This window comes from Eleutherodactylus coqui, chromosome 10 (assembly GCF_035609145.1).
Source record: "Eleutherodactylus coqui strain aEleCoq1 chromosome 10, aEleCoq1.hap1, whole genome shotgun sequence".
NCBI classification, from domain to species: domain Eukaryota; kingdom Metazoa; phylum Chordata; class Amphibia; order Anura; family Eleutherodactylidae; genus Eleutherodactylus; species Eleutherodactylus coqui.
This window is the reverse complement of record NC_089846.1, coordinates 3,024,251-3,048,934: the sequence shown is the minus strand read 5'-3', so window position 1 is coordinate 3,048,934 and position 24,684 is coordinate 3,024,251. Positions and strand designations below refer to the sequence as shown.

General features: G+C 52.4%; 1 protein-coding gene across 3 annotated transcripts in view; it reads right to left on the bottom strand.

Annotated features, from left to right (window-relative positions):
- Positions 1–7,583: 7,583 nt before the first annotated feature.
- ZNF618 (zinc finger protein 618) overlaps positions 7,584–24,684 on the bottom strand; it is a 166,919-nt gene continuing 149,818 nt past the window's right edge. For 2 of the 3 annotated variants that reach the window (XM_066580007.1, XM_066580009.1), the window contains 5 exons: positions 21,250–21,294; positions 20,657–20,740; positions 12,738–12,815; positions 12,100–12,198; positions 7,584–10,979 (listed from right to left, as the gene is read on the bottom strand). In XM_066580007.1, the coding sequence (XP_066436104.1) occupies positions 9,457–10,979; positions 12,100–12,198; positions 12,738–12,815; positions 20,657–20,740; positions 21,250–21,294 (1,829 nt within the window). In that variant the 3' untranslated portion in view covers positions 7,584–9,456. The remainder of the gene's footprint in view (positions 10,980–12,099; positions 12,199–12,737; positions 12,816–20,656; positions 20,741–21,249; positions 21,295–24,684) is intronic. The other variant, XM_066580008.1, reaches the window with a different exon arrangement.

Below are 24,684 nucleotides of genomic sequence, written 5' to 3'. Positions count from 1 at the left end.
AGAGAGTCCCGGTTGTTCCATATAAATATTATGGGGTTCGCTTGGCTCTTGGTCATCTCTCTTCCAAGACCCTTCTCCTCCTTAGTTTGGGGATTGGCAGCTCTAGGAAGAGTCCTGGTTCTTCCATGTAAGTATTATGGGGGCCTCTGAGCTCTTGGTCCCCTCTCTTCCAAGACTCTTCTCCTTAGTTTGTTGGTCGGCAGCACTAGAAAGAGTCCTGGTTCCACCATGTAAGTATTTAGGGGGACTCTGGGCTCTTGGTCACCTCTTACAAGGTCCATCTCCTCCTTACTTTGGGGTTCAGCGGCTCTATGAAGAGTCCTGGTTCTGCCATGTAAGTATTATGGGGGCCGCTGAGCTCTTGGTTCCCTCTCTTACAAGACCCTTCTCCCCCTTACTTTGGGGGTTGGCGGCTCCAGAGAGAGTTCTGGTTGTAAATATTATGGGTGCTGCTGGCCTCTTGGTCACCTCTCTTACAAGACCCTTCTTTCCCTTACTTTGGAGGTCGGCTTCTCTAGAGTCCTAAATGTTCTTCCATGTAAGTATTATGGGGGGCACTGGGCTCTTGGTCATCTCTCTTACCAAACCCTTCTACCCTTTAATTTGTGGGTTGGCAGCTCTAGGAAAAGTCCTGGTTGTTCTTCCATGTAAGTATTATGGAGCCTCTGGGCTCTTGGTCACCTCTCTTCCAAGACCCTTCTCCTCCTTAGTTTGGGGATTGGTAGCTCTAGGAAGAGTCCTGCTTGTTCCATGTAAGTATTATGGGGGCTGCTAGGCTGTTGGTCACCTCTCTTACAAGACCCTTCTCCCCCTTACTTTGGGATTCGGTAGCTCTAGAAAAAGGCCTGGTTGTTCTTCCATGTTAGTATTATGGGGGCTGCTAGCCTCTTGGTCACCTATCTTCCAAGACCAATCTACCCCTTAATTTGGATGTCGGCAGGTCTAGGAAGAGCCCTGGTTGTTTTTCCATGTATTATGGGACCTGCTGGGCTCTTGGTCCTCTCTTTCAAGTTCCTTCTCTCCCTTAGTTTGGGGGTCGGTGGCTCTAGGAAAAGTCCTGGTTGTTCTTCCATTTAAGTATTATTGGAGCTGCTGTGTTCTTGGTCACTTCTCCCCCTTAGTTTGGGGGTCAGTGGCTCTAGGAAAAGTCCTGTTTGTCCTTCCATGTAAGTATTATGGGGGCCGCTGGGCTCTTGGTGACCTCTTACAAAGTTCATCCACCCTTATTTTGGGGGTCGGTGGCTCTAGGAAAAGACCTGGTTGTTTCTCCATGTAAGTATTATGGGGGCTGCTGGGCTTTTAGTCTCCGCTCTTCCAAGACCCTTCTCCTTAGTTTGGGGGTCGGTGGCTCTAGGATGAGTCCTGGTTGTTCTTCCATGTAAGTATTATGGGGTCTGCTGGGCTAATGGTCACCTCTCTTACCAAGATCCTTCTCTCCCTTACTCTGGTGGGTCAGCGGCTCAAGGAAGAGCTCTGGTTGTTCTTCCATGTATTATAGGGTTTGCTGGGCTAATGGTAAGAGAGGTGACCAAGACCCTTCTCTCCCTTACTCCGGTGGGTCAGCGGCTCAAGGAAAAGACCTGGTTGTTCTTCCATGTAAGTATTATGTTGGCTGCACGGCTCTTGGTCAACTCTTTTACAAGACTCTTCTCCCCCTTTTTTGGGGGATTGGCGGCTCTAGGAATAGTCATGGTTGTTCTATTTAAGTATTATAGGGGTTGCTGGGCCCCTGGGAACTTTTAAGGGCAGTAGAATTGTTTCTGTAGCTTCTCCCGATCTGAGCCTCTACAGATTCTTGTCTTTGAGCTCTAGAGGCGGTACTATCCTCCTCGTGGGGTGGTTTTGGCTCTGATATGTATTGTGAGTGGTGAAATATTAAATGACCCTCCCCCATCTATATATGTCCAATTAGCTAAGTATCCTACAGCTGATTCTAATCAACATGTAGCAACATCTCAGTGATGATCCAGAGAAAGAGGTGTGATTAAAAATGAAAAACTACCATATTGCATTGACATAAAGAATGTACAAAGATTTCTGCTGTCACTTTGTTATTATGGGGTACTGAGTGCAGAATGTTGGGGGCTGCGAGGACATAACATAACATGTAAGACAGTGAGGGGTGTGAGGATTTTCTGAATTTAGTGTACATCCCCCGGACTTCTTTGACCTTGGTTCATAAAATCTGCAACTTCGTTTATGGTGCTCATATGGGTTGCAGGTTTCCTTTAAGCATACAGGCTGTCGAGGGGTGTCCAAGGTGCTGAGACTGACAACTCTGGCCATGTACAGCAGTCCCATATTTCTATACGAGGAGTCGGTTCCTTGGTTCTCAGCGCTACAACGGTTTCTTGAAGTAAATAAATTGTGCTTTTCTTTCCTCTCTGGGGGCTCCTCAAGAAGCCCCTCCACCATTAGTGCACTACCATCTACTCCACTGAGCCAATGAGACACGGCCGCCCGCGCAGCAGAACTTTCTTTTTAAACTTTTATTGTAAAACCATAAATACATCACAGACAAAGTCATCAAGCAACTGGGTTGTCCTCAAAGTCACAAAGTTTCTTCTGTCTTGGCATCAGCAAATAGTTGTTGCATTAACAAGTAGTTGGATTTCCTCGCCCGCTAGTTGCGCCGCCGTCTCGCATCAGTTTGGAACATATACAAGGAATATTTTATAACTTTAATTGTTGACAGCAACAAACTGGAAAAACAGCCAACCTGCCCCGTTTGTATATAGACATTTATAGAATCTTCATATATATTTATATAGAACTTTTGTCAAAGGTCAGTATAATAGAAAACCAAGGCGGCTTCACATCAATACCGGAGTCCATCCGAACCAGAAGGCCAACGTCCTCCTGGTCAAGCTGCGGAGTACGAATGTGAAGGACCTTCGTAAATAACCGCCGGACCCGAGAGGGAGGGAGGAATTTTTTTTTTAACTGTGCATGCAAAATAGTTTTACAGCAGATAATTATATTTAGCGGGATGCTTTCTGCCCCCGAAGAAAGAAACTCTACTAATTACAATAAAACGGCGTCTTCTTCGGACTCAACCGCCATTGAACAAAAGTAAAAAAATACATTAGAAACATCTATCCAGGGCCTCGAGGAGTGAAGTTATCCGCTACTCCGTGGCTCAGCCAGCGCCAACCTTCTGGCTGCCTAACGCAAACTGTGCATCGCTAACGGCCAGGCCCTGCCAAGGCGATCAGCACCGGCCAATCAGAGAGCAGCACTGGGGAGAAGATTGTGGCAGCCACCTTGCAAGAGTGAAATAGGGGGGCCTGGAAGCTGGTGGATCTGAGTGCCGCAGCCAATAGAGCTCCCCCCTCTGGGCCGCTCGGAGTCTTGTACAAGGGCAGGATTTACACCTGCGCATTAAAAAAAAAATTCTTTTAGGGTGCAAATTGAACCTTTTCTAGTTTGTTTCCTAATTAGGTTTATCAGGGTTTCAAAAATTCCTCCCCCATTTCCCCCTCGCGGCCGCAGTTAGAAAACTTTTTTTTTTATTTTCTGTTTTTACAAAAACACCAAAGCAAACCTAGAAGAAGCCGCCCCTCAGTAGTGCAGTATTGCTCTGAGAGATTCTGGATCCGCACCAACAAACAGAACAAGTCTATTTTCAAATAGAGGAATCTGAGTGGACATCCGGTGCGCGGAGCCAACGCACGGCGTGTCGCAACCATCAGCACCGCGCAGCAAGTGTCATCTGTAGAAAAATATTGTGTTACTAAAAAAGTAGAAAGGAACACGCACTACCGGTATTAAGAAATATTAAACACCAAACGGGAAACGGATTAAGAAAAATATTCGTTAATACCTGTAGAAAACCCAGCCTAGAAAATCTATTGTGTGAGTCTCGGTGTGCGGCCGTCCTCGCGACGCGCCGCGGAGTGAACATGTGGTATTGCCATCAACCTTCTGCATCAACTTCCTTGAGAAATTCCTTCACATTAAACTTCGTAACATTTGGATTAAATTTACAAGACAAAAGTAAAAAAATAAAATTAAATCCCCCCCCCATACCCCTCCCCCCTCCCCATTTGCCGCGCGCATTTATTTCCGTTGAGTATTTTTCCCCCTCTGACATAACACAGTGCAAAGTTCTGACATCCATTAACCTGGGCTAAGACTCCGGCGGCGGCTGTACAGTGGAGTTCTGGTCATCGGGGAGCGGCGGGTCTCTGCGAAGTATGAACAGGGTCATCACAACGGCCGTATATACAGAACGCAACAAACCGCGGCCGAAGCGTCTCACGAGCGAAGAAAAAACTGCAACTGAAATACAAAGAAAGTCGGAATTTCTGCATAAAAAAAACCATAAAAACTTGTAACGCGGTATAAAAGGGCGGTGAGCGGCGCGCACTGAGATAGACGCGGTTTCTGCACCCTGGTTATTTGAAATATAGAAAATTTGGTTAATTGTAAGTTAAAGCTCAGCAGGAGAATCGCAGGGGGGCGGGGGAATCGCAGGGGGGCGGGGGAATCGCAGGGGGGCGGGGGAATCGAAGGGGGGGTGGGGGAATCGCAGGGGCTGCGGGGGAATCGCAGGGGGGGGGGGAATCGCAGGGGCTGCGGGGGATTTTTTTGGCCTCTTTTCACTGTTAATGTTAGAAGGTAGCTGCTGCCGCCACAGGGAGTGGGGTCAGGGGTCCGCCTGTGCGGATGACATCATGAGTGACATCACCGGCCCATGAGCCACAGAATGGCCGCCTCCTCGCTGAGGTAAATATATCCTATAAGGCTTAGAATGAAGATGGTGAACTGCGAGGAGAGCGGCATCTACCGGGGGGCTCAAGGGCGGGATCCCACTTATGGTTTGAAAACGGTTAGTCGGACGGTGATGCAATTTTGCATACAAGCTGCAGGGGGAGGGGGTGCCAGTTAGGCCATGTCACCAACATGGCGGCCATTTTGAATGCCAACATCAATGACTCAACTCATAATTTTTCCATCAGGAAGGTCGGTATGATTGTTCTTTACGGCATCGTGACTGATGGCGTTATCTCCGGCGTGAACAGATCATCCTCCGTCAGGCGAAAGCAGAACACGTGTCATCGCCACCCAACCCAACCCAACCTCTCATTACCCACAACGCAGCGGGCAGAAGCAATTACTGATGGAAGAGGCCCGTAAGGAACAACCGCTGTTATCACGAGAGCGAATACAGTTATGTATCACACCCTGACCGTCCCGCTGAAAACCTTCCGGATGCATCCAAGATGGCAGCATTTAAAATGGCCGTCATGTTGTTGACACTGCCTAACCGGCGCCCCCTCCCCCTGCAACTTGTATGCAAAATTGCATCACCAACTGCCAAACCATTTTCAATCTATGTGGGGGGGTCCCGTCCTTCTGTGACCCCCGGTACGGTTGGAGGGATACCAATAATTTAGTGTTAAATCTATCATTGAGAGTATATTTTTTTGTATCTACATATTTTTTAATCCTTTCTATAATGTTCTGGCGTCTCTTCATATACGTGTGAGTCTGTAGCCCCGCGGGTCCGTATACGTGTGAGTCTGTAGCCCCGCGGGTCCCTATACGTGTGAGTCTGTAGACCCGCGGGTCCCTATACGTGTGAGTCTGTAGCCCCGCGGGTCCCTGTACGTGTGAGTCTGTAGCCCCGCGGGTCCCTGTACGTGTGAGTCTGTAGCCCCGCGGGTCCCTATACGTGTGAGTCTGTAGACCCGCGGGTCCGTGTACGTGTGAGTCTGTAGACCCGCGGGTCCGTATCCGTGTGAGTCTGTAAACCCGCGGGTCCCTATACGTGTGTGTCTGTAGACCCGCGGGTCCGTGTACGTGTGAGTCTGTAGACCCGCGGGTCCGTGTACGTGTGAGTCTGTAGACCCGCGGGTCCGTGTACGTGTGAGTCTGTAGACCCGCGGGTCCGTGTACGTGTGAGTCTGTAAACCCGCGGGTCCCTATACGTGTGTGTCTGTAGACCCGCGGGTCCGTGTGAGTCTGTAGACCCGCGGGTCCGTGTACGTGTGAGTCTGTAGACCCGCGGGTCCGTATCCGTGTGAGTCTGTAAACCCGTGGGTCCCTGTACGTGTGTGTCTGTAGACCCGCGGGTCCGTGTACGTGTGAGTCTGTAGACCCGCGGGTCCGTGTACGTGTGAGTCTGTAGACCCGCGGGTCCGTGTACGTGTGAGTCTGTAGACCCGCGGGTCCGTGTACGTGTGAGTCTGTAGCCCCGCGGGTCCGTGTACGTGTGAGTCTGTAGCCCCGCGGGTCCGTGTACGTGTGAGTCTGTAGACCCGCGGGTCCGTGTACGTGTGAGTCTGTAGCCCCGCGGGTCCGTGTACGTGTGAGTCTGTAGCCCCGCGGGTCCCTATACGTGTGAGTCTGTAGCCCCGCGGGTCCCTGTACGTGTGAGTCTGTAGACCCACGGGTCCGTATCCGTGTGAGTCTGTAAACCCGCGGGTCCCTATACGTGTGAGTCTGTAGCCCCGCGGGTCCCTATACGTGTGAGTCTGTAGCCCCGCGGGTCCCTGTACGTGTGAGTCTGTAGACCCGCGGGTCCGTGTACGTGTGAGTCTGTAGACCCGCGGGTCCCTATCCGTGTGAGCCTGTAGCCCCGCGGGTCCGTATCCGCCGAGTTGGTAGCCCTGCGACTTGCTAATATTCAGATCTACGTCTCCTAACAGCAGAAACAACTAACGGTGAGGTAAATACGTCTCATCATCAGAGCGTGTAGTAATTAGTGTCTAATCAACTAACACCGACTCAAAAACACTGGAGGCAAAAACAAAAAGTTCCACTCTGCTCCGGTTTGTCCAGAACCGACCGCGCCGCGCAGCCCTTCGGTCCAGTAGAAGCTGAAGACGCTTTGGTTCAATCAGGAAAGTGTTTCTCGGAAAAGTAAAATTTGGCTGATTGTTTGCAGGAAAAAACAAAAATAGAATGAAAAAACTTCTTGGATAAGATGGGAAGCTACTAACTTATGGTGTGGTCACTGAGCGGGGGGCATATTGTACAAGGCCGCCTCCGTTTATAAGACTATTGATGGCCTATCTACAGGTAGTAGATCAATATTGCTAGACCGCTGTGCTTGTGTACTGAGCTAATTCCTACAGGAAGCAGACAGCTCCGTTCCCAAGGCAGTGGCCAGGTTTGGTATTACAGGCAAAGTTCCCATTGAGGTGGTTGGATGTAATACCAAGCTTGGCCACTGCAGTGGGAATGGAGCTGTCTGCTTCCTGCTTAAATCAACTTAGTGCACTAACACCCCGGCCCAGCAAACAGCTGAGCAGCAGGGGCTCCCAAGGGGCGGAACCCCACCGATCTGCTACTGATGGTCTGGCCATAGGATAGGCCATTAATACTTTACAATTGGAGAAACCCTCAAAGAAGACCTCCAAATATTCATTCTGCAGCCCCTCTAGCCTAAAGAAAAGTACCCGTGTCCCCTTGCAACTCCTGACTTGTCTCAGGGGTTCAGTGTTATCATAGGGACACCGAGCGACCATGAGAATCCTTAAAGGAACTGTCACTCCTCCCCATCTATAAACCAATTCGGCCGGGGGACGCAGATCTGCCCTGAGGACACCCCCCCCCTGCCTGAGGACACCCCCCCTTCTGCCCTGAGGACACACCCCCTTCTGCCCTGAGGACACACCCCTTGGGGTGAGTTCACACATGGCATCTTTGCCGCAGGGTTCCGCAGCAGATTTCACTCTTTCCTGCATCCGCTGAGCGCCGGGTGAATGCAGTCTTGGGGAGAACTAACTTTTTGGATTCTTCTTTAAAACATTTTTAACATTTGAATCTTTTTTTCTTCTGCCCCATTAATAGCTTCTCTAGTGGAGTGATGCTGACATGGTTGCTATGCAGAGGCGCCCCTAGCAACCGGACCACCAAGGTGAAGCGCCAACAATGATATATAAAAACTCTTATGTTACAGGACAAGCGGGTTTTAGTTTTATTTTTTAAATAGCGCCACGCCTGCCAGCAGGTTCTGTGTGGTGTTACAGCTCAGCCTCATTCACTTTACTAGAGCAAAGCTGCAGTACCAGACGCCGCCTGCAGACAGACACGGCGCTGTTTGTTTCTGGAATGAAGCAGCAATGATATTTTAATCCTGTGCTGTCCAGTTCTAAACTACCGATGGCCTATCCAAAGGATCGGCGTGGCCCTCCGCTCAGGACCACCATCCATCAGCGCATCATCTGGCCAACTGTCCCGTGCGGCGGGCCAGCTGCCGTCATCAGCTGTCAGCACAGGAAGTTGGAGCGCCACGCTGCAAGTCCAAGTCCTGCTTCTCTCCTGGTCAGGACTTGAGGTAACATCAATGGAGTCACGCCGGTGCTCCCACTTCCTGTGCTGACAACTTCCAATCAGCTGACAGACGGGGGTCCTGAGCAGCGGACCCCCGTCCGCCAACTACTGATGACCTATCCTGAGGATTGGTCATCCGTTCAAAAGAGGGCTGACAACTCATGTAAGGTGACCCTAGTGGCGTTCTAAGTAACAATCTTTTTTTTTTTATTTCAAAAACAGCAGCACTCTTGTCTCTTGGCTTTAGCTGCAATACCACACGCCGCCACTGGACAAGGGGAGGCGCTGATTCTGGATTAAAAAGGAAAACCAACACCATTTTTTATGAACCCTTTTTAAAAAGTTTCACTAAATACGGAACAGTTGTAAAGCCTTTTCTTAAACGCCGGTCAGCAGGGAGCAGCGCCGAGTGACCCTGCTGTGTTCCACAGACCGTTGTGCTACAGTTATAGTGTGGGCATCCTCCTGTGCCAGGTATTGCACATACATTCACAATCGTTGCTCCTCGTGTCCACTGGTTACATTCCAGACCTTTTAGAATCTCTCGCTGAATTTTTTTTTTCTTTTTCCAAAAACATCTGGTTCTTCGGATCGGGAAAAGGACCAATCAGGTGGTTTCTAACAGTCCAGTCAGTATACAGTAGTCTAAAGAACAGACATAAAAAATACAACCGGGCAGCCTCCTCGAGGACAGAACACGGAGAAGACCCAACAAACAAAAGAGGGAATGGAGACGGGTCTTCAGTTCTTCATGCTCAGTGGCTGAAGGCTCCTCCCTTCCATCAATGTTTCATCTCCTTCCCCCAATATTGTTACTAATTTGATAGTCGATTTACCAAACACGCCGTATAATATAAGGCTCTGCCAAAAACCGTGAAAAATAAATAGTTACTATGTGTAGAGAAAAACTTAAAGAAAACAAAAAAAAAGTTGAATCTTCAAGTGACTTTGGAAGTCAGCTGCCTGGAGCGTGGAGAACAGTCGCCATCCTTGTGGGGAATCCTAAGAACAAGCAGTCTCTCTCGAGTCGAAAACAAACAAACACAAAGCACTTGGTTCCTAGCATTTCCTTTTTGAGGTCCACAGTGTTTTCAGCATAAAAGCCTTGTCATTCACTTTATTTTTGGAACAGTGTTTTAAAAGTAGTCCGAAAACCCCAAAAACATGAGCGGTTCAAAGCATATTGGACTTCAGGAACATGACTTTGTTCATGTCTTCAGGGCTGAGAAGTCTCCTCCTCTTGATGAGTAATGTTTGTTCGCACATATTTACACACTCGCTCCGTGTCCCGACTGCGGGGACCGCCAACAACCAAAAGGCCAGTTTGGAGAGGTGTATGTGTTTTTGGGAAACCGATGACCAGTACTGGAAGAGGTCCGGAGTCACTTGAAAGAGAGGTTCCTGTAAATAGTCGTAGACTTCGTTCTTCCCCAGCCGATCATCTTCTTGAACTTTGGTCGTTTCGGTGGATTGTCTAGGTTTTTTGGCTGGCGCTTCGAACTCTGTCTCCTCGACTCCATCTCTGACCTCATGGATCAATTCACAGACTTTACTGATAATCTCTTCGTGCTGATATGGAGGAACGGGCCGCAGTTTCTGCTGAGGGTCCAAAATCATAGCGACTTTGTGTGCAGACTCGACCTTGAAGTTCTCCTTCAACGCTTCAAGGAACAGGTGGCAAAGCTTGCTGATGATGCCGGCGTCGTTGGCCTTTGAGGTGAAGAGTTTCTCCAATTTTACGTAGGTGGGAAGAACAAGCTGTAGGGTTGGCTTCCGCTCGTTACCAAGCTCAATGACCGCGTGTTTCACCGGGGCCAAGATGGCAGCTAAATTACTCAGTAGATGTTTGTTTAGGTTTTGGATGATGTTCAGTTTTTTTGCCCGGCTGTAAAACTCACAGATTTGCTCGTACCTCTCGTGAACGAGCAAAAGGGAGTCTGTGACAGAGTTCCAGCAGGGAGGAGGAGAGCTTTCTTCCAAGGAACCGAACGTCTCCCTGGCAATGCCAGTTGACCCTGCCAGCTCTTCAGTGACATTCAGAAGTTCTATGACCTCGTGCATGTTACGGGCCTGCAATGTGCGCTTGTTTAATACGCTTTGTACCACAGAGTTTAATGAGCAAGCGGAACACCGTAAGCACGTCCCGACCTTGGAGAAAGCGGAAGAGTTAACTTTGCAGTCCGTTACATACACGGTCCTAATCTCCGACATGACAAACTCCGAGAGAACGTTCTGCACCCACTGGTGGATGAACTCGCCGCTGTCTCTATTATCCACGTCTTTGATGCCGAGTACGTAGCGTTTTATCTGATTCCCCTCAGCCTGATATGCGGTAAGGATGTAACAGGAGTCCGGGCCGACACTCTGCGAGTGACAGGTAACCCCAATCCCCAAGCAGACGTTGCTTCCCAGGGCGCAGGTCACCTTGACCTTGACTTGGTTGTACATTCGTGGTAGATGCTTCAGTGCCAGCGTGTTCATGTTACCCAGGATTTCATTTACAGAGAACGACCCGTAACGAGCTCCAGTGTCTACAAGGGTCTGCGCCAGCTTGAGGAAGTCTTTGCCGTTGACCACGCTCAGCGCTCCCAGATCTGCACACATTACCCTCAGAAGCCTCTCCGCAATGTGCTGGCGTTCCTTCTCGGGGATGGAGTTGTTAACGGCTGGCACCGGTGCAGAAGACGCTGCGGCCGCTGAAAGAGGTGAGACAAGAACAAGACATTTAGGTGATGAGGATCTCAGGCGTGTTACAGCAGGCAACACAAACACACGATACATTTGCATGAATCAAGTCTCTGCAGAGGTAAATAGGGACACCGAGGCAAAAACCAGCAGACCACCTACCTGCTGCAGCCAACACCACCGCATTGGTCCCACCACTATTTTTGGGAGCCCCCACCATTATCTTCTTACACATCTACACTGAACGGACCCTTTATTAGCCCCCATCTAGTAGCGATGGACTCCTTTCTCCTTCAGAGCTGTAGTGTTTCGTTGTGGCGTAGACTCCACTCGGTGATGAGACCCTCCTGCAGTAATACCGGCCCCTGCGGACAGGAAGCTTCTTGTAGTTGCTGCAGATTAGATGGCGGTGTTGACATGTTCTGACTGGCTGACAGGAAGGGGTCAGCGATTCATGCTGCTTGCACCAAATTCTGCCCTCCCATCAGCAACAGAGATCTGCATCCATCTGACCAGGAGATGTTTCTCCGCTGCTCAGTGATACAAGTTTTGCGCTCTTTTGCCCGCTGGAGTCTTTCTGTTCCTCTTAGACACAATGGCGCTGGAACTGGTCGCCCGCTGTTATACCATCCGTGCGGAGGAACGGCGAGTTGTGCGTGCGGACACGTTAGTTGGAGCTCCAGCGTTGTATTCAGCTGACTGTGCAGCCTGTTGGTCAGAACGATTCCTGACATCCTCCTCCGACCCCTTTCAGTGATGAGTTGTTTCCCCCACAGGATCCCCCCTCGCTGGATGTTTTCCTCCATCGCGCCATTCTCAGTATTCTCTCCATCACGGCTAGTCTAGCACCGATGACCGGCCTCATTGAAAGTCGCTTAAAATCACGTGATACATTTTATATGCCGCACTCTGGGGTCACAGGGAGAATTTCCAATGCACCAATCATGAGAGAGATGGAGGCTCTAATAAAGGGGTGGGGCTCTAATAAAGTAGCTGGGGGCTCTAATAAGGGGGCCATTCACTGTGTATGGCATTTCAGATGTCGGTAATAACCGGGGTGTTGATGGGTGGAGGCTCCCTTCGGTAGAATGATCCCATCACCCAGACATGACCAGCCTTCATCACACATACTGTTATTGGTGCTGTTTCTTTGGGGTTGAGGCTTCCAGTTCTCCTCGGCGGGCGGCAGCGACCTGGTCTGGTTGATGGGGATGTTATTCTCATTGTCAGCTGAAGGTAGAGAAGAGGAAACAGTTTGTAACCTACAAGTGAATCTCAAGATACAATTCCAAGACAGACAAGGGGTTAGTTGAATCACACAGAGACGACCAGAAGATATAAGTGCCTCCACAAAGACAGCCAAGGTAGAAGGAAGGTGCGTGAGATGGGTCTACGGACCAGCCCTGCCACAGGATTCCCTTACGTCACAGATCTACATCAAAACTTATTTCAAGCAAATCTGATTAATAAAGCTGGCAGAGACCCGCCTGCTGCCAACCTGCCGCCGCTCCTCCGTTACGGGCACAACGCCAATCCAGGCTTGGGCCGAACATTGGAGACCCTGGAAAGGTGCGGGCGGCTCTCCTCCTTCTCGCGCTGCCGTACTAATCAGATTTTACCATACAGTGAGGTGAAGCGTAAAGCCAGGATGGAAGCACCTAACATGGGAAGAAAGCCTCCAAGCCAGGGCAGAGCTAGAATCTGAGGATGAGAGCTAGTAGAAGACTTCATTTACAAGCAAATGACAATGAGTTTGCGAGTATTCTCACCGGCATGTGACTGCATGTGCTCCAGGAGATTGTTGTAAAACTGGAACTGAATCCCGCAAGCCCCACAAGTGTACGGTTCTGCGAGAAAACAATTTGGGGGTTTCAAAAAGAGTTCTCACAATGCAACGTCCTCATATACGTCAGCCGAGAGTCTCCAGTCAGTCCATCAGTAGACATGGTGGGAAGGCCCCTTGAAACACCCTTGTTTCTCTGAAGACTCCAGGATGTGGAAGACATTCTGAAGACCTAACCAGGATCTACATAGCTACAGCCGCCTAAACACGCCGCTGGTCACAGCAGTATGGAACCGGTGGTCTTCTGAAGCCCATGGAGACGTCACTGAGGTCCAGCGTAGCTTATGGGCCCCCGACTACACATTGTTTGACCCTAGGAGCTAAGATGTCTTAGCAGGGTCAACGGCACCACTGGGGAGATCTGCAGCTCCTTGGAACAGAACTGGCCTCTTCCTTGCTCCTTCTGTTCTACCTAAAGACTTGCAATACCCCCCCCAGCCCCCTGTGGTCTGGGCAGCAAGAATCTGGTGGCAGATTCCCTTTAACCCCTTAGGATCACGGCCTATTTTGGTCTTAAGGACACAAACAATTTTTGGGGGATTTTCCTCTCCATACCCTTTTCATTCTGCGTTGACGCGGCCATAAGAGGGGTGTTTTTGCGCGGCGAGCCGTAGTTTTTATTGGCACCATTTTTGGGTCCATATAATGTATTGTAGAACTTTTAGTCATTTTTTGGGGACGACCGGGAGAAAACATCAATTCCGCCTTTGTTTTAGGTTTGGTTTTGTTTACAGTGTTCATCCTGCGGATACATTGTATCTGCCGGTCGGTACGGTTACAACACGACCAACATTTGATAGATTTTCAGCTTTTCCACAATAATCCCGCAGCTTTCAATAAAACCCCCTTTTGTTTGAAAATATCTATTTTCTTGCATCGTCCCAGACCATTCCCATCTTTCCCGGCCGCACGCGGGTGGTTTGTGGCTCTAGATTGTATCGGTGCCACTTGGGGAATTCACGGCTTTTGTGATACTTTTATTGCGTTTTTTGGGGGGGATGAAATGAACCAAAAACCTCATCTTGGTTTGGTTTTTGTACCCTTCTTGTTTCACAGCTTTTGCCCTGCAGGATGTCAGCCGTGTTCCTTGGATCGTCCGAGTCATTGGAGCTGCAGCACTACCAAGCATGGGGGTTAAAACGTTTTTTAATTAATGAGGGGAAGCTGCACCCAAAAAATGTCCTATTACTATTTTTTAGTGTTTTTTTACAGTTTGTCTTTAGATTTGTCATAAGAACGCTCATTTGCAGGAAGGGGTTAAGGAGGGGTCTTCATTTAGTCACACCTGCGGCTCTGTTCTCTATCCCGGCACAAGCTGCCATGTTTGATACAAGGCTTATAGCGGTCGTTCCACAAATGAAAGTTATCCTCCAGCCATGGGAAACCCACAGGATAGCGCATAACATGCTGGTAACTGGGGGTCCAACAGCCGGGACCCCCGATACTGAAAATGGTGTCCGATGCATCCAGGAACAAATTCCCGTTCAATTAATCTCAGTGGTACCGCTGTAGATGGTCCAAGCGCTTGGGACTGGGGGGATCCCAGTGGGTAGACCATCGCTGACCAGAAGTCATGCCCGATCTACAGGATATCCACAGCATGAAGGGTGGAGGACGTGCTTAGGTGATTAATGTATGTACAAGTAGGCACGGCTCCGACGGGACCTTTACTCATTGCTCATGTGACCAGAAGAGGGATGAGCAGCAGTGATTGGACGTTATATCCTAGGGGAACCTGACCTGAATACCAGAACGGGACACGTGGGAATAACTGCGTCGTGGAAGACACCAACCAAGTCTGGCAAAGCTAAGTGAGGACACGCGGCTCGCGCCCGGGGGAGCTACACCAGATCTACATACTGGGAACGCCATCATGCACTTGGCTCCGGACTTGTTGCTGGCAGGCTGATCCTATCTGCTAATCCGCAGCTTGCAGAGCGCTTCTTAATTAACTGAGCAGCCTGGAGATACCATCTAACGATGAGAGATAAGAAGGCAGATGCCAGACGTGTCAGTGGCTGGATGTAGGTCTGCGGCGCAGAGCGCTTCTACAGACGGGCTGCAGCACATTTACCTTTATAAGGGCCTAATATCTCCGAAAGTAAATGATACCAAGAGCTCCTCTAAGAGCGCTGCTCCACCGACGACTCAAAGAGGAACTGCCAGATCCTTATGCCGGCAGGGCCAGAGCCTTACTGACACCATCACCACGATTTAACATGAGGCTTATCCTTCACTTCCCGGCAATCACACTATGCTGGCAGAAGTATGTGCCCCCCAGCACACCGGTGATGTGTAGCATCAGGTATAAAGCAGAGGATCCCACAAGAGATCCCAGTACAGAAACTATCAGATGCCCCCAGGTGTAGAGCGGAGAATGAGGCCTGGTGGGGGGATGTCACCAGGTGTAGAGCTGACAACGGGGTCTGGTGGGGGGATGTCACCAGGTGTAGAGCTGACAACGGGGTCTGGTGGTGGGATGTCACCAGGCATAGCGCTGACAACGGGGTCTAGTGGTGGGATGTCACCAGGCATAGCGCTGACAACGGGGTCTAGTGGTGGGATGTCACCAGGTGTAGAGCTGACAATGGGGTCTGGTGGGGGGATGTCACCAGGTGTAGAGCTGACAACGGGGTCTGGTGGTGGAATGTCACCAGGTGTAGAGCTGACAATGGGGTCTGGTGGGAAGATGTCACCAGGTGTAGAGCTGACAATGGGGTCTGGTGGTGGAATGTCACCAGGTGTAGAGCTGACAATGGGGTCTGGTGGGAAGATGTCACCAGGTGTAAAGCTGACAACGGGGTCTGGTGGTGGGATGTCACCAGGTGTAGAGCTGACAATGGGGTCTGGTGGGGGGATGTCGTCAGGTGTAGAGCTGACAACGGGGTCTGGTGGGGGGATGTCGTCAGGTGTAGAGCTGACAACAGGGTCTGGTGGGGGGATGTCACCAGGTGTAGAGCTGACAACGGGGTCTAGTAGAGGGATGTCACCAGGTGTAGAGCTGACAACGGGGTCTGGTGGGGGGATGTCGTCAGGTGTAGAGCTGACAACGGGGTCTGGTGGGGGGATGTCGTCAGGTGTAGAGCTGACAACGGGGTCTGGTGGGGGGATGTCACCAGGTGTAGAGCTGACAACGGGGTCTAGTAGAGGGATGTCACCAGGTGTAGAGCTGACAACGGGGTCTGGTGGGGGGATGTCACCAGGTGTAGAGCTGACAACGGGGTCTGGTGGGGGGATGTCACCAGGTCTAGAGCTGACAACGGGGTCTAGTAGAGGGATGTCACCAGGTGTAGAGCTGACAAAAGGGTCTGGTGGGGGATGTCACCAGGTGTAGAGCTAAAAACTGGGTCTGGTGAGGGGATGTCACCAGGTGTAGAGCTGACAACAGGGTCTGGTGGGGGGATGTCACCAGGTGTAGAGCTGACAACGGGGTCTGGTGGGGGGATGTCACCAGGTGTAGAGCTGACAACGGGGTCTGGTGGGGGGATGTCACCAGGTGTAGAGCTGACAACGGGGTCTGGTGGTGGGATGTCACCAGGCATAGCGCTGACAACGGGGTCTAGTGGTGGGATGTCACCAGGCATAGCGCTGACAACGGGGTCTAGTGGGGGGATGTCACCAGGTGTAGAGCTGACAATGGGGTCTGGTGGGGGGATGTCACCAGTGTAGAGCTGACAACGGGGTCTGGTGGTGGAATGTCACCAGGTGTAGAGCTGACAATGGGGTCTGGTGGGAAGATGTCACCAGGTGTAGAGCTGACAATGGGGTCTGGTGGTGGAATGTCACCAGGTGTAGAGCTGACAACGGGGTCTGGTGGGGGGATGTCACCAGGTCTAGAGCTGACAACGGGGTCTAGTAGAGGGATGTCACCAGTTGTAGAGCTGACAACGGGGTCTGGTGGTGGGATGTCACCAGGTGTGGAACTGACAACGGGGTCTGGTGGAAGGATGTTACCAGGTGTAGAGCTGACAACGGGGTCTGGTGGTGGAATGTCACCAGGTGTAGAGCTGACAATGGGGTCTGGTGGTGGAATGTCACCAGGTATAGAGCTGACAACGGGGTCTGGTGGTGGAGGGGATGTCACCAGGTATAGCGCTGACAACGGGGTCTAGTGGTGGGATGTCACCAGGTGTAGAGCTGACAACGGGGTCTGGTGGGAAGATGTCACCAGGTATAGAGCTGACAACGGGGTCTGGTGGGGGGGATGTCACCTGGTGTGGAGCTGACAACGGGGTCTGGTGGTGGGATGTCACCAGGAGTAGAGCTGACAATGGAGTCTGCTGGGGGGATGTCACCAGGTGTAGAGCTGACAACAGGGTCTGGCGGTGGGATATCACCAGGTGTAGCGCTGACAACGGGGTCTGGTGGGGGGATGTCAGCGGGTGTAGAGCCGACAACGGGGTCTAGTGGTGGGATGTCACCAGGTGTAGAGCTGACAACGGGGTCTGGTGGTGGTGGGGATGTCGCCAGGTGTAGAGCTGACAACAGGGTCTGGTGGTGGGATGTCACCAGGTGTGGAGCTGACAACAGGGTCTAGTGGTGGGATGTCACCAGGTGTAGAGCTGACAACGGGGTCTGGTGGTGGGATGTCAACAGGTGTAGAGCTGACAACAGAGTCTGGTGGAGGATGTCACCAGGTGTGGAGCTGACAACGGGGTCTAGTAGAGGGATGTCACCAGGTGTAGAGCTGACAAAAGGGTCTGGTGGGGGATGTCACCAGGTGTAGAGCTAAAAACTGGGTCTGGTGAGGGGATGTCACCAGGTGTAGAGCTGACAACGAGGTCTGGCGGGGGGATGTCACCAGGTGTAGAGCCTACAACGGGATCTGGTGGTGGGATGTCGCCAGGTGCAGAGCTAAAAACTGGGTCTGGTGGGGGGATGTCACCAGGTGTGTAGAGCTAAAAACTAGGTCTGGTGGGGGGATGTCACCAGGTGTAGAGCCAACAACGAGGTCTAGTGGTGAGATGTCACCAGGTGTAGAGCTGACAACGGGGTCTGGCAGGGGGGATGTCACCAGGTGTAGAGCTGACAAAGGGGTGTGGCAGGGGGGATGTCACCAGGTGTAGAGCTGACAACGGGGTCTGATGGGGGGATGTCACCGGGTGTAGAGCTGACAACGGGGTCTGGTGGGGGGATGTCACCAGGTGTAGAGCTGACAACGGGGTCTGGTAGCAGGATGTCACCAGGTGTAGAGCTGACAATAGGGTCTGGTGGGGGATGTCACCAGGTGTAGAGCTGACAACGGGGTCTGGTTAGGGGATGTCACCAGGTGTAGAGCTGACAACGGGATCCTGTGGTGGGATGTCACCAACCAATCAGTATGGACATTGCAGCTCCTGGATCTTCCACTGTTGGCCATGTTATTGGGAGATAGAAGCCATCCGGTGTGTGCGGTGCCGCCACGTTCAGGGAGACCTCATAAACTTGCAGACCGCAGACAACTAAGCCTTGTAGGAGCTGTGAAGACATCACACACATCGGCTGCCCTTCGCTCAGGGGGGCTCACAGGACATTGGACATCCATTAGTACCAGAATCCTCCGTAGGGAATGGCATGTGAAGGGTTACCATGGACGAGCATCTGCACACAACATCACAGCAGTGACTGCACAGCGGCGCCTGCGATGGGGCTCGGAGCGACGGACTGTAAGTGAGTGGAAGCAAATGTTGTGGATGAATAACAGGACACCATCTTCTCATCGGATGGCGCACTTGGGTGTGGTGGTTGCCTGGAGGGCGGTTTCTCCGTGATGGCATTGCTTTACAGTGAGGTTTGGAGGCGGTTCTGTTATGGTGGGCGGTGTTAGGGCCATTGGTTATAGTGAAGACCACCCTCACTACTAATGGGCACAGAGACATCCCGGACAATGTGGCATCACCTCCCCTGTGGTAATACTCTGGTGCAGCTCCGTGTCTCCACCAACATGACGACCACCATGTCATATGGCAAGCTCTTCTCAAGGAATGGAGACAAATCCCTCCACACATCTATGGGGATCTGGTGGGAAGCGGCCGCGGAGGGGGACTGCAGGCATGGAGGCCGAAGGCGGCCAACACCGGGGGAAGATGGGAATAAAATCCAATTTCATCCCCTTCTATGTGTGTCCAACACTTGTGTCAGCGGGGTGTATAATGTGTGCGCTCCCTGGTCTTGTGCCTGAGGTGTCCTTAGTACCTCCTTATGGGGCACCTGGGGATTACCTGATTGTCTGGTCCGGCAGAGGGAGCGTCATGGCTGCCCCCTCTATAGACTGGGAAGCCCTTCTGTCTCTTCCTCCAGCTCCCAATAGCCGCACACTTACAGTCCGACCGCATGAAGCAGCTACACGTACCATCCTGCCACTGAGCGAAGCGCGTGGCACCCGCCGCCGCACACAACACTGAACTCTCCTCCTATATCCCAACACGGACAACCGGCCTCAGAATGCGAGGAGTCTGGTAATCTCCCGCAGGCTCCGTAGATCCATCTTCAGAGGAGCCACAAAAACTGCAACCGCATGAAATGTGACGGTTATTGATGAGCGCATCATGTGCCCCCCCTTCATCATTACCGATACAGAGGGACAAATGACATCAAGTGAAGATCACGTCCCCCTGGTTGAAGGAGCGAATTCTCTAGCATCCACTACAGTGCTGGATTCTGGGGGCGCAGCTATTAGCAGGGAGGTGCTGCTGCAGTACTAGGGGCCACAAGGATTCATCGGGCCCCCCAGAGCCCCTTGCAGGGTGTCCGGGATCATCCTCTACATTTTTGCGACACAATCTGATTACTGGATGCCGATGCCAATACAATATTGACCGCCGTGGCCCTGGGGACGTTGTCGGCCCCGGATTTGTTCAGTCACCACTCTGAGGTTTTTGTAGTTCCCCCATTGTTGGCGGTGACAGTGAATGGCGCGGCGGTGAGGTGCGGCCGCCCCGTTGTCTCCGCAGGTCTCCCTTCTCCTGAACCTGGAAGATTGCGCTGATGTTGGACAGTAACGCCAGTCATCCACCCGGCTCTGATTCCGCCCCTGAGGTTCTGATCTGGTGCCGTCCGGTAGCAGTGGATGGCGGCCGGGCAGTCACATGACCTTTCCCTTAACGTACATCAATTTAGCCATCACTAAGAATATTGGCAGGGGACATGTGCTTCATTTGTGTCAAGTGAAATTTATGTCCTGGGGAACAAGATCTTAATCTGACAAATGATGGGTGGGAGCGCACCCCACAGTATAGCGGAGACCCTTTGGTCTAGAGTAACAAAGCACTTACCTATTTTGGCCCTCCAGGACCTACCTGTACGCTACAATGAACAAGTCCCCTCTGGCTTACACTGCCAGCTCTGACATGGAAAAAATGAATGAATCAGGAGGGGTCTTGCTGCAGCAAGCTGCCTCCCAGCCGGGTGTGTGGCCCCAAGGAGAGGGGAAGGCCTCCATAGATACTGGATTGTTTCTCTCCTGACCGCAGTAATGGCCGGTTTCTTGTGGACCTTATAAGACACACCTACATCTCATATTGGGCTCCAATCACATTGCGTTATCTCGGCACGTTTGGCGTACGAGTTGGGAAAGCTTCTGGTGCAACAAGCCTACCCCAAGAGCTCCAGTCCGCCAATGGAGGCCCAAATAGTGTCTTCTTGGTCTCCACCAGGCGGCTGTCCGTTAGTATATAGTGTCCTGAGTAGGAAAGTATAACCTGCTGGGCTTCCCTATAGAACTGAACACCGGAAGGCACAAGGTGTGCGGCTAACAAAGTGTGATGTGAAGGAGGCCGGGATCAGCGTCAGGTTAGGGATACCCATCCCTGGCGGGGTGGATGGGTCATGGGGGATCCTGCGGACGGAGCCGCTCTCTTCACTTACCTTCTACTTTGCCGCTCTTCTCGTCCTTCACAGACTTGTTGTTCGTTTCCTCCTTCCTTTTGATCTTCTTCTTCCATCCTTTGCCTTTAACACAAGAAATTGGTGATTGGGACCAAAGGAACAGAATGTCATGAGACCACCCAAACTGTAAAGGGTTGTACAACGACTGCATGTTACCCCCTGAGCCAAGCATCCCCACAGGGTGGGGGGAGATCAGAGGGGCTCTCACTGCTCAGGGGGTCCCGTGTCCCCCTGCTCCATGCACTGTCAATGTGGCTCTGGGGACCCCGGAGCGGCGCAAGCGGGCATTTCCATCATTCCCACTGAAATGAATAAAGCACTGACCGGGCGCCCCATTCACAGTGACGTTACTGCAGGGGAGACGTGACCCCCGCTCTGACGGGACACGGAGGTGAGACCCCAACCAATCAGCAAGCTATCCTCCTGTGGATGGGGGTAACCTGTAATTGTGGTACAACCCCTTTAAGAGCCACCGATAAGTCAGGCAGCGGCTGGTCTCAGTAGTGCAGCCTCAGCACAGCGCAGGACAGAAGCCCCCAACTGACAGGACTGCAGGGGGCTGGAGAACAAACCTTGCATGAGCGGGAAGGAGCTGGAGGTCATCGGACTGGTGGCTTCTGCAACGACACAATAAAAGTGCCCGGTGTTAATGCTGCAGCATTCTGTCCGCAGCCGCAGAGCGGTCCGAGCTTCAGGACCACCACGGACCCCCAGATTACTTGGTAGCCTGAACAAGGATATTTTCCCCTTTGTTGGAAGGCTTGAAGATCTCAGACCAGTTGTGAGGGGTTCAGGCTCTTTACCAAACACTGTAATCCCTTTATTCTGGGTATTAAAGGGGTTGTCCACTATAAACTACTGATGGCCTAGCGTCAGGGTAAGTCATCAACAGATCGGTCAACCTCCTGGAAGCCCCACCGAGCAGCCGTTTGCAAGGTTGGAGTGTTCATACAATGAGTTGATTTTTTCAGGAAGCAGAACATCCGCAGAACATCCGCAGAATTGGTCACTGAGTGGAAGGTTTTAAAAGAGATTTAATATTCCAAAACAGGAAACAGAGAGAACGATTGGGGAGGAGGGGAATCCGAGCGGGGGGGAGGGGGATCCGAGCGGGGAGGAGGGGGATCCGAGCGGGGGGAGGGGGATCCGAGCGGGGGGGAGGGGGATCCGAGCGGGGAGGAGGGGAATCCGAGCGGGGCGGAGGGGGATCCGAGCGGGGGTGGAGGGGGATCCGAGCGGGGGCGGAGGGGGATCCGAGCGGGGGGAGGGGGATCCGAGCGGGGCGGAGGGGGATCCGAGCAAGGGCGGAGGGGGGAGGGGGATCCGAGCGGGGGCGGAGGGGGATCCGAGCGGGGGCGGAGGGGAATCCGAGCGGGGAGGAGGGGGATCCGAGCGGGGCAGAGGGGGATCCGAGCGGGGGCGGAGGGGGATCCGAGCGGGGGCGGAGGGGGATCCGAGCGGGGGCGGAGGGGGATCCGAGCGGGGGCGGAGGGGGATCCGAGCGGGGGCGGAGGGGGATCCGAGCGGGGCGGAGGGGGATCCGAGCGGGGGGAGGGGGATCCGAGCGGGCGGAGGGGGATCCGAGCGGGGGGGGGAGGGGGATCCGAGCGGGAGGGGGAGGGGGATCCGAGAGGGGGCGGAGGGGGATCCGAGCGGGGGCGGAGGGGGATCCGAGCGGGGGCGGAGGGGGATCCGAGCGGGGGCGGAGGGGAATCCGAGCGGGGAGGAGGGGGATCCGAGCGGGGCAGAGGGGGATCCGAGCGGGGGCGGAGGGGGATCCGAGCGGGGGCGGAGGGGGATCCGAGCGGGGCGGAGGGGGATCCGAGCGGGGGGAGGGGGATCCGAGCGGGCGGAGGGGGATCCGAGCGGGGGGGGGAGGGGGATCCGAGCGGGAGGGGGATCCGAGCGGGAGGGGGATCCGAGCGGGAGGGGGATCCGAGCGGGGGCGGAGGGGGATCCGAGCGGGGAGGAGGGGAATCCGAGCGGGGAGGAGGGGGATCCGAGCGGGGAGGAGGGGGATCCGAGCGGGGGCGGAGGGGGATCCGAGCGGGGGCGGAGGGGGATCCGAGCGGGGGGAGGGGGATCCGAGCGGGGCAGAGGGGGATCCGAGCGGGGGCGGAGGGGGATCCGAGCGGGGGCGGAGGGGGATCCGAGCGGGGGCGGAGGGGGATCCGAGCGGGGGGAGGGGGATCCGAGCGGGGCGGAGGGGGATCCGAGCGGGGGCGGAGGGGGATCCGAGCGGGGGGAGGGGGATCCGAGCGGGGCGGAGGGGGATCCGAGCGGGGAGGAGGGGGATCCGAGCGGGGAGGAGGGGGATCCGAGCGGGGAGGAGGGGGATCCGAGCGGGGAGGAGGGGGATCCCAGCGGGAAAGTTTCAACATGTTTCAGAGTTACTGAAGGCTCCTTTATCCAGTAAATCCTAAGCGTTCTTTGGTCCTGATACAATATATTTTTTATATATTTCGGTCCGGATACGGTACCAAAGAACACTTAGGATTTACTGGATAAAGGAGCCTTCAATAACTCTGAAACATGTGGAAACTTCCCCGCTCGGATCCCCCTCCTCCCCGCTCGGATCCCCCTCTTCCTCCCCCGCTCGGATCCCCCTCTTCCTGCCCCGCTCCGGTCCCCCTCCTCCCCGCTCGGATCCCCCTCTTCCTCCCTCGCTCGGATCCTCCTCCGCCCCGCTCGGATCCCCCTCTTCCTCCCCCGCTCGGATTCCCCTCCTCCCCAATTGTTCTCTCTGTTTCCTGTTTTGGAATATTAAATCTCTCTTAAAACCTTCCACTCAGCGATCGTATATCTGCGGATGTTCTGCGGAGCGCGGCTCCCATATGAGGAAGGGTCTTCCTTTTACCCCATGGGCACCTGATCACTTTTCCATAAACTCACTGTTTCCATCCCGGATTGCCGCGTCTGTTTCGCCATCTGGTGTCACTTAGATCAGTCTTGTGCTCCTTCCCCCTTGTGGTGGATTTTGGTAGGACTGGATTTAAAACCACCTACAATATGTGAATATACACGTATCCCTCTTTACATGTTCGATCAGAGCGCTGCTGTCCACAAAATATTTTTCTATATAGATTTTTTTAGCTTTAGCACAATAAAAACCCTTTTTTTGGAAAAAAATGTAATCATTGAATTCAAAGTCCCAGAAGCTTTTTATTGAGCTGCAGTTTTTATTGGTGTCATTTTGGAGCACATCCCGCTTTTTTTAATCACTTTTATTTTATTTTATATTTTTTAAGAGGCAAAGTAAACAAAAAAAAAACATTTTGGCTCCTTTTTTATAGCATTTTCCATGCAGAATGAAAAGTTTTTTATATATATATATATATTTTTTTTTATTTTTTTTTACCAGTTTCTGTTTCTTTTCTAGTATTTTTATTATTTATGTCCCAGTGGGGGACTTGAACCTATGATCACTCTGATAATACACTGCAGTATTTCTGTACTGCAATGCATTTTAGCTTCTTATAGCGATCACAGGCCATGGCAGACCCAGGCGCCATTGTCTGGTTGCCATGGCAACACATTTAACGCTCTGTGATTAGATGGTGAAGAGCTGATGACGTCTCAGAAGCAGGCCCTACCACTGTGAGCCCTGTACACACCATGATTAACACTGGTTGCAGCATGTGTAGTGACCTAGACTGACACTACAGAATAAAAGTACTTTACGCTGCAAGTAAAGAGCAACTGTTCTAACTACCAGTTAATTTAACAAAGGGTAATTAGGCTGGACTTCATTTAATAAGAAGAGGGAGTCAGGAAACTAAAGAGTTAAGGTTGTTGAGGCACCATCATAAATCAGTTAGGCTGTGACAGGCCCCCTGAGTGAGGGGAAAAAGTGGGGGTTCATTAATTTTGTATCACACACTTAAAAATTGATAACAGTGTTAGAAGTAAGAGAAGTGCAGTAGGGAGTCAGACAGTGAAGAGGTCACTCGGAGGGGAGAGGAGCTGAGATGGACATGAGGGAGGAAGCGGATAACCACGTAAAGACC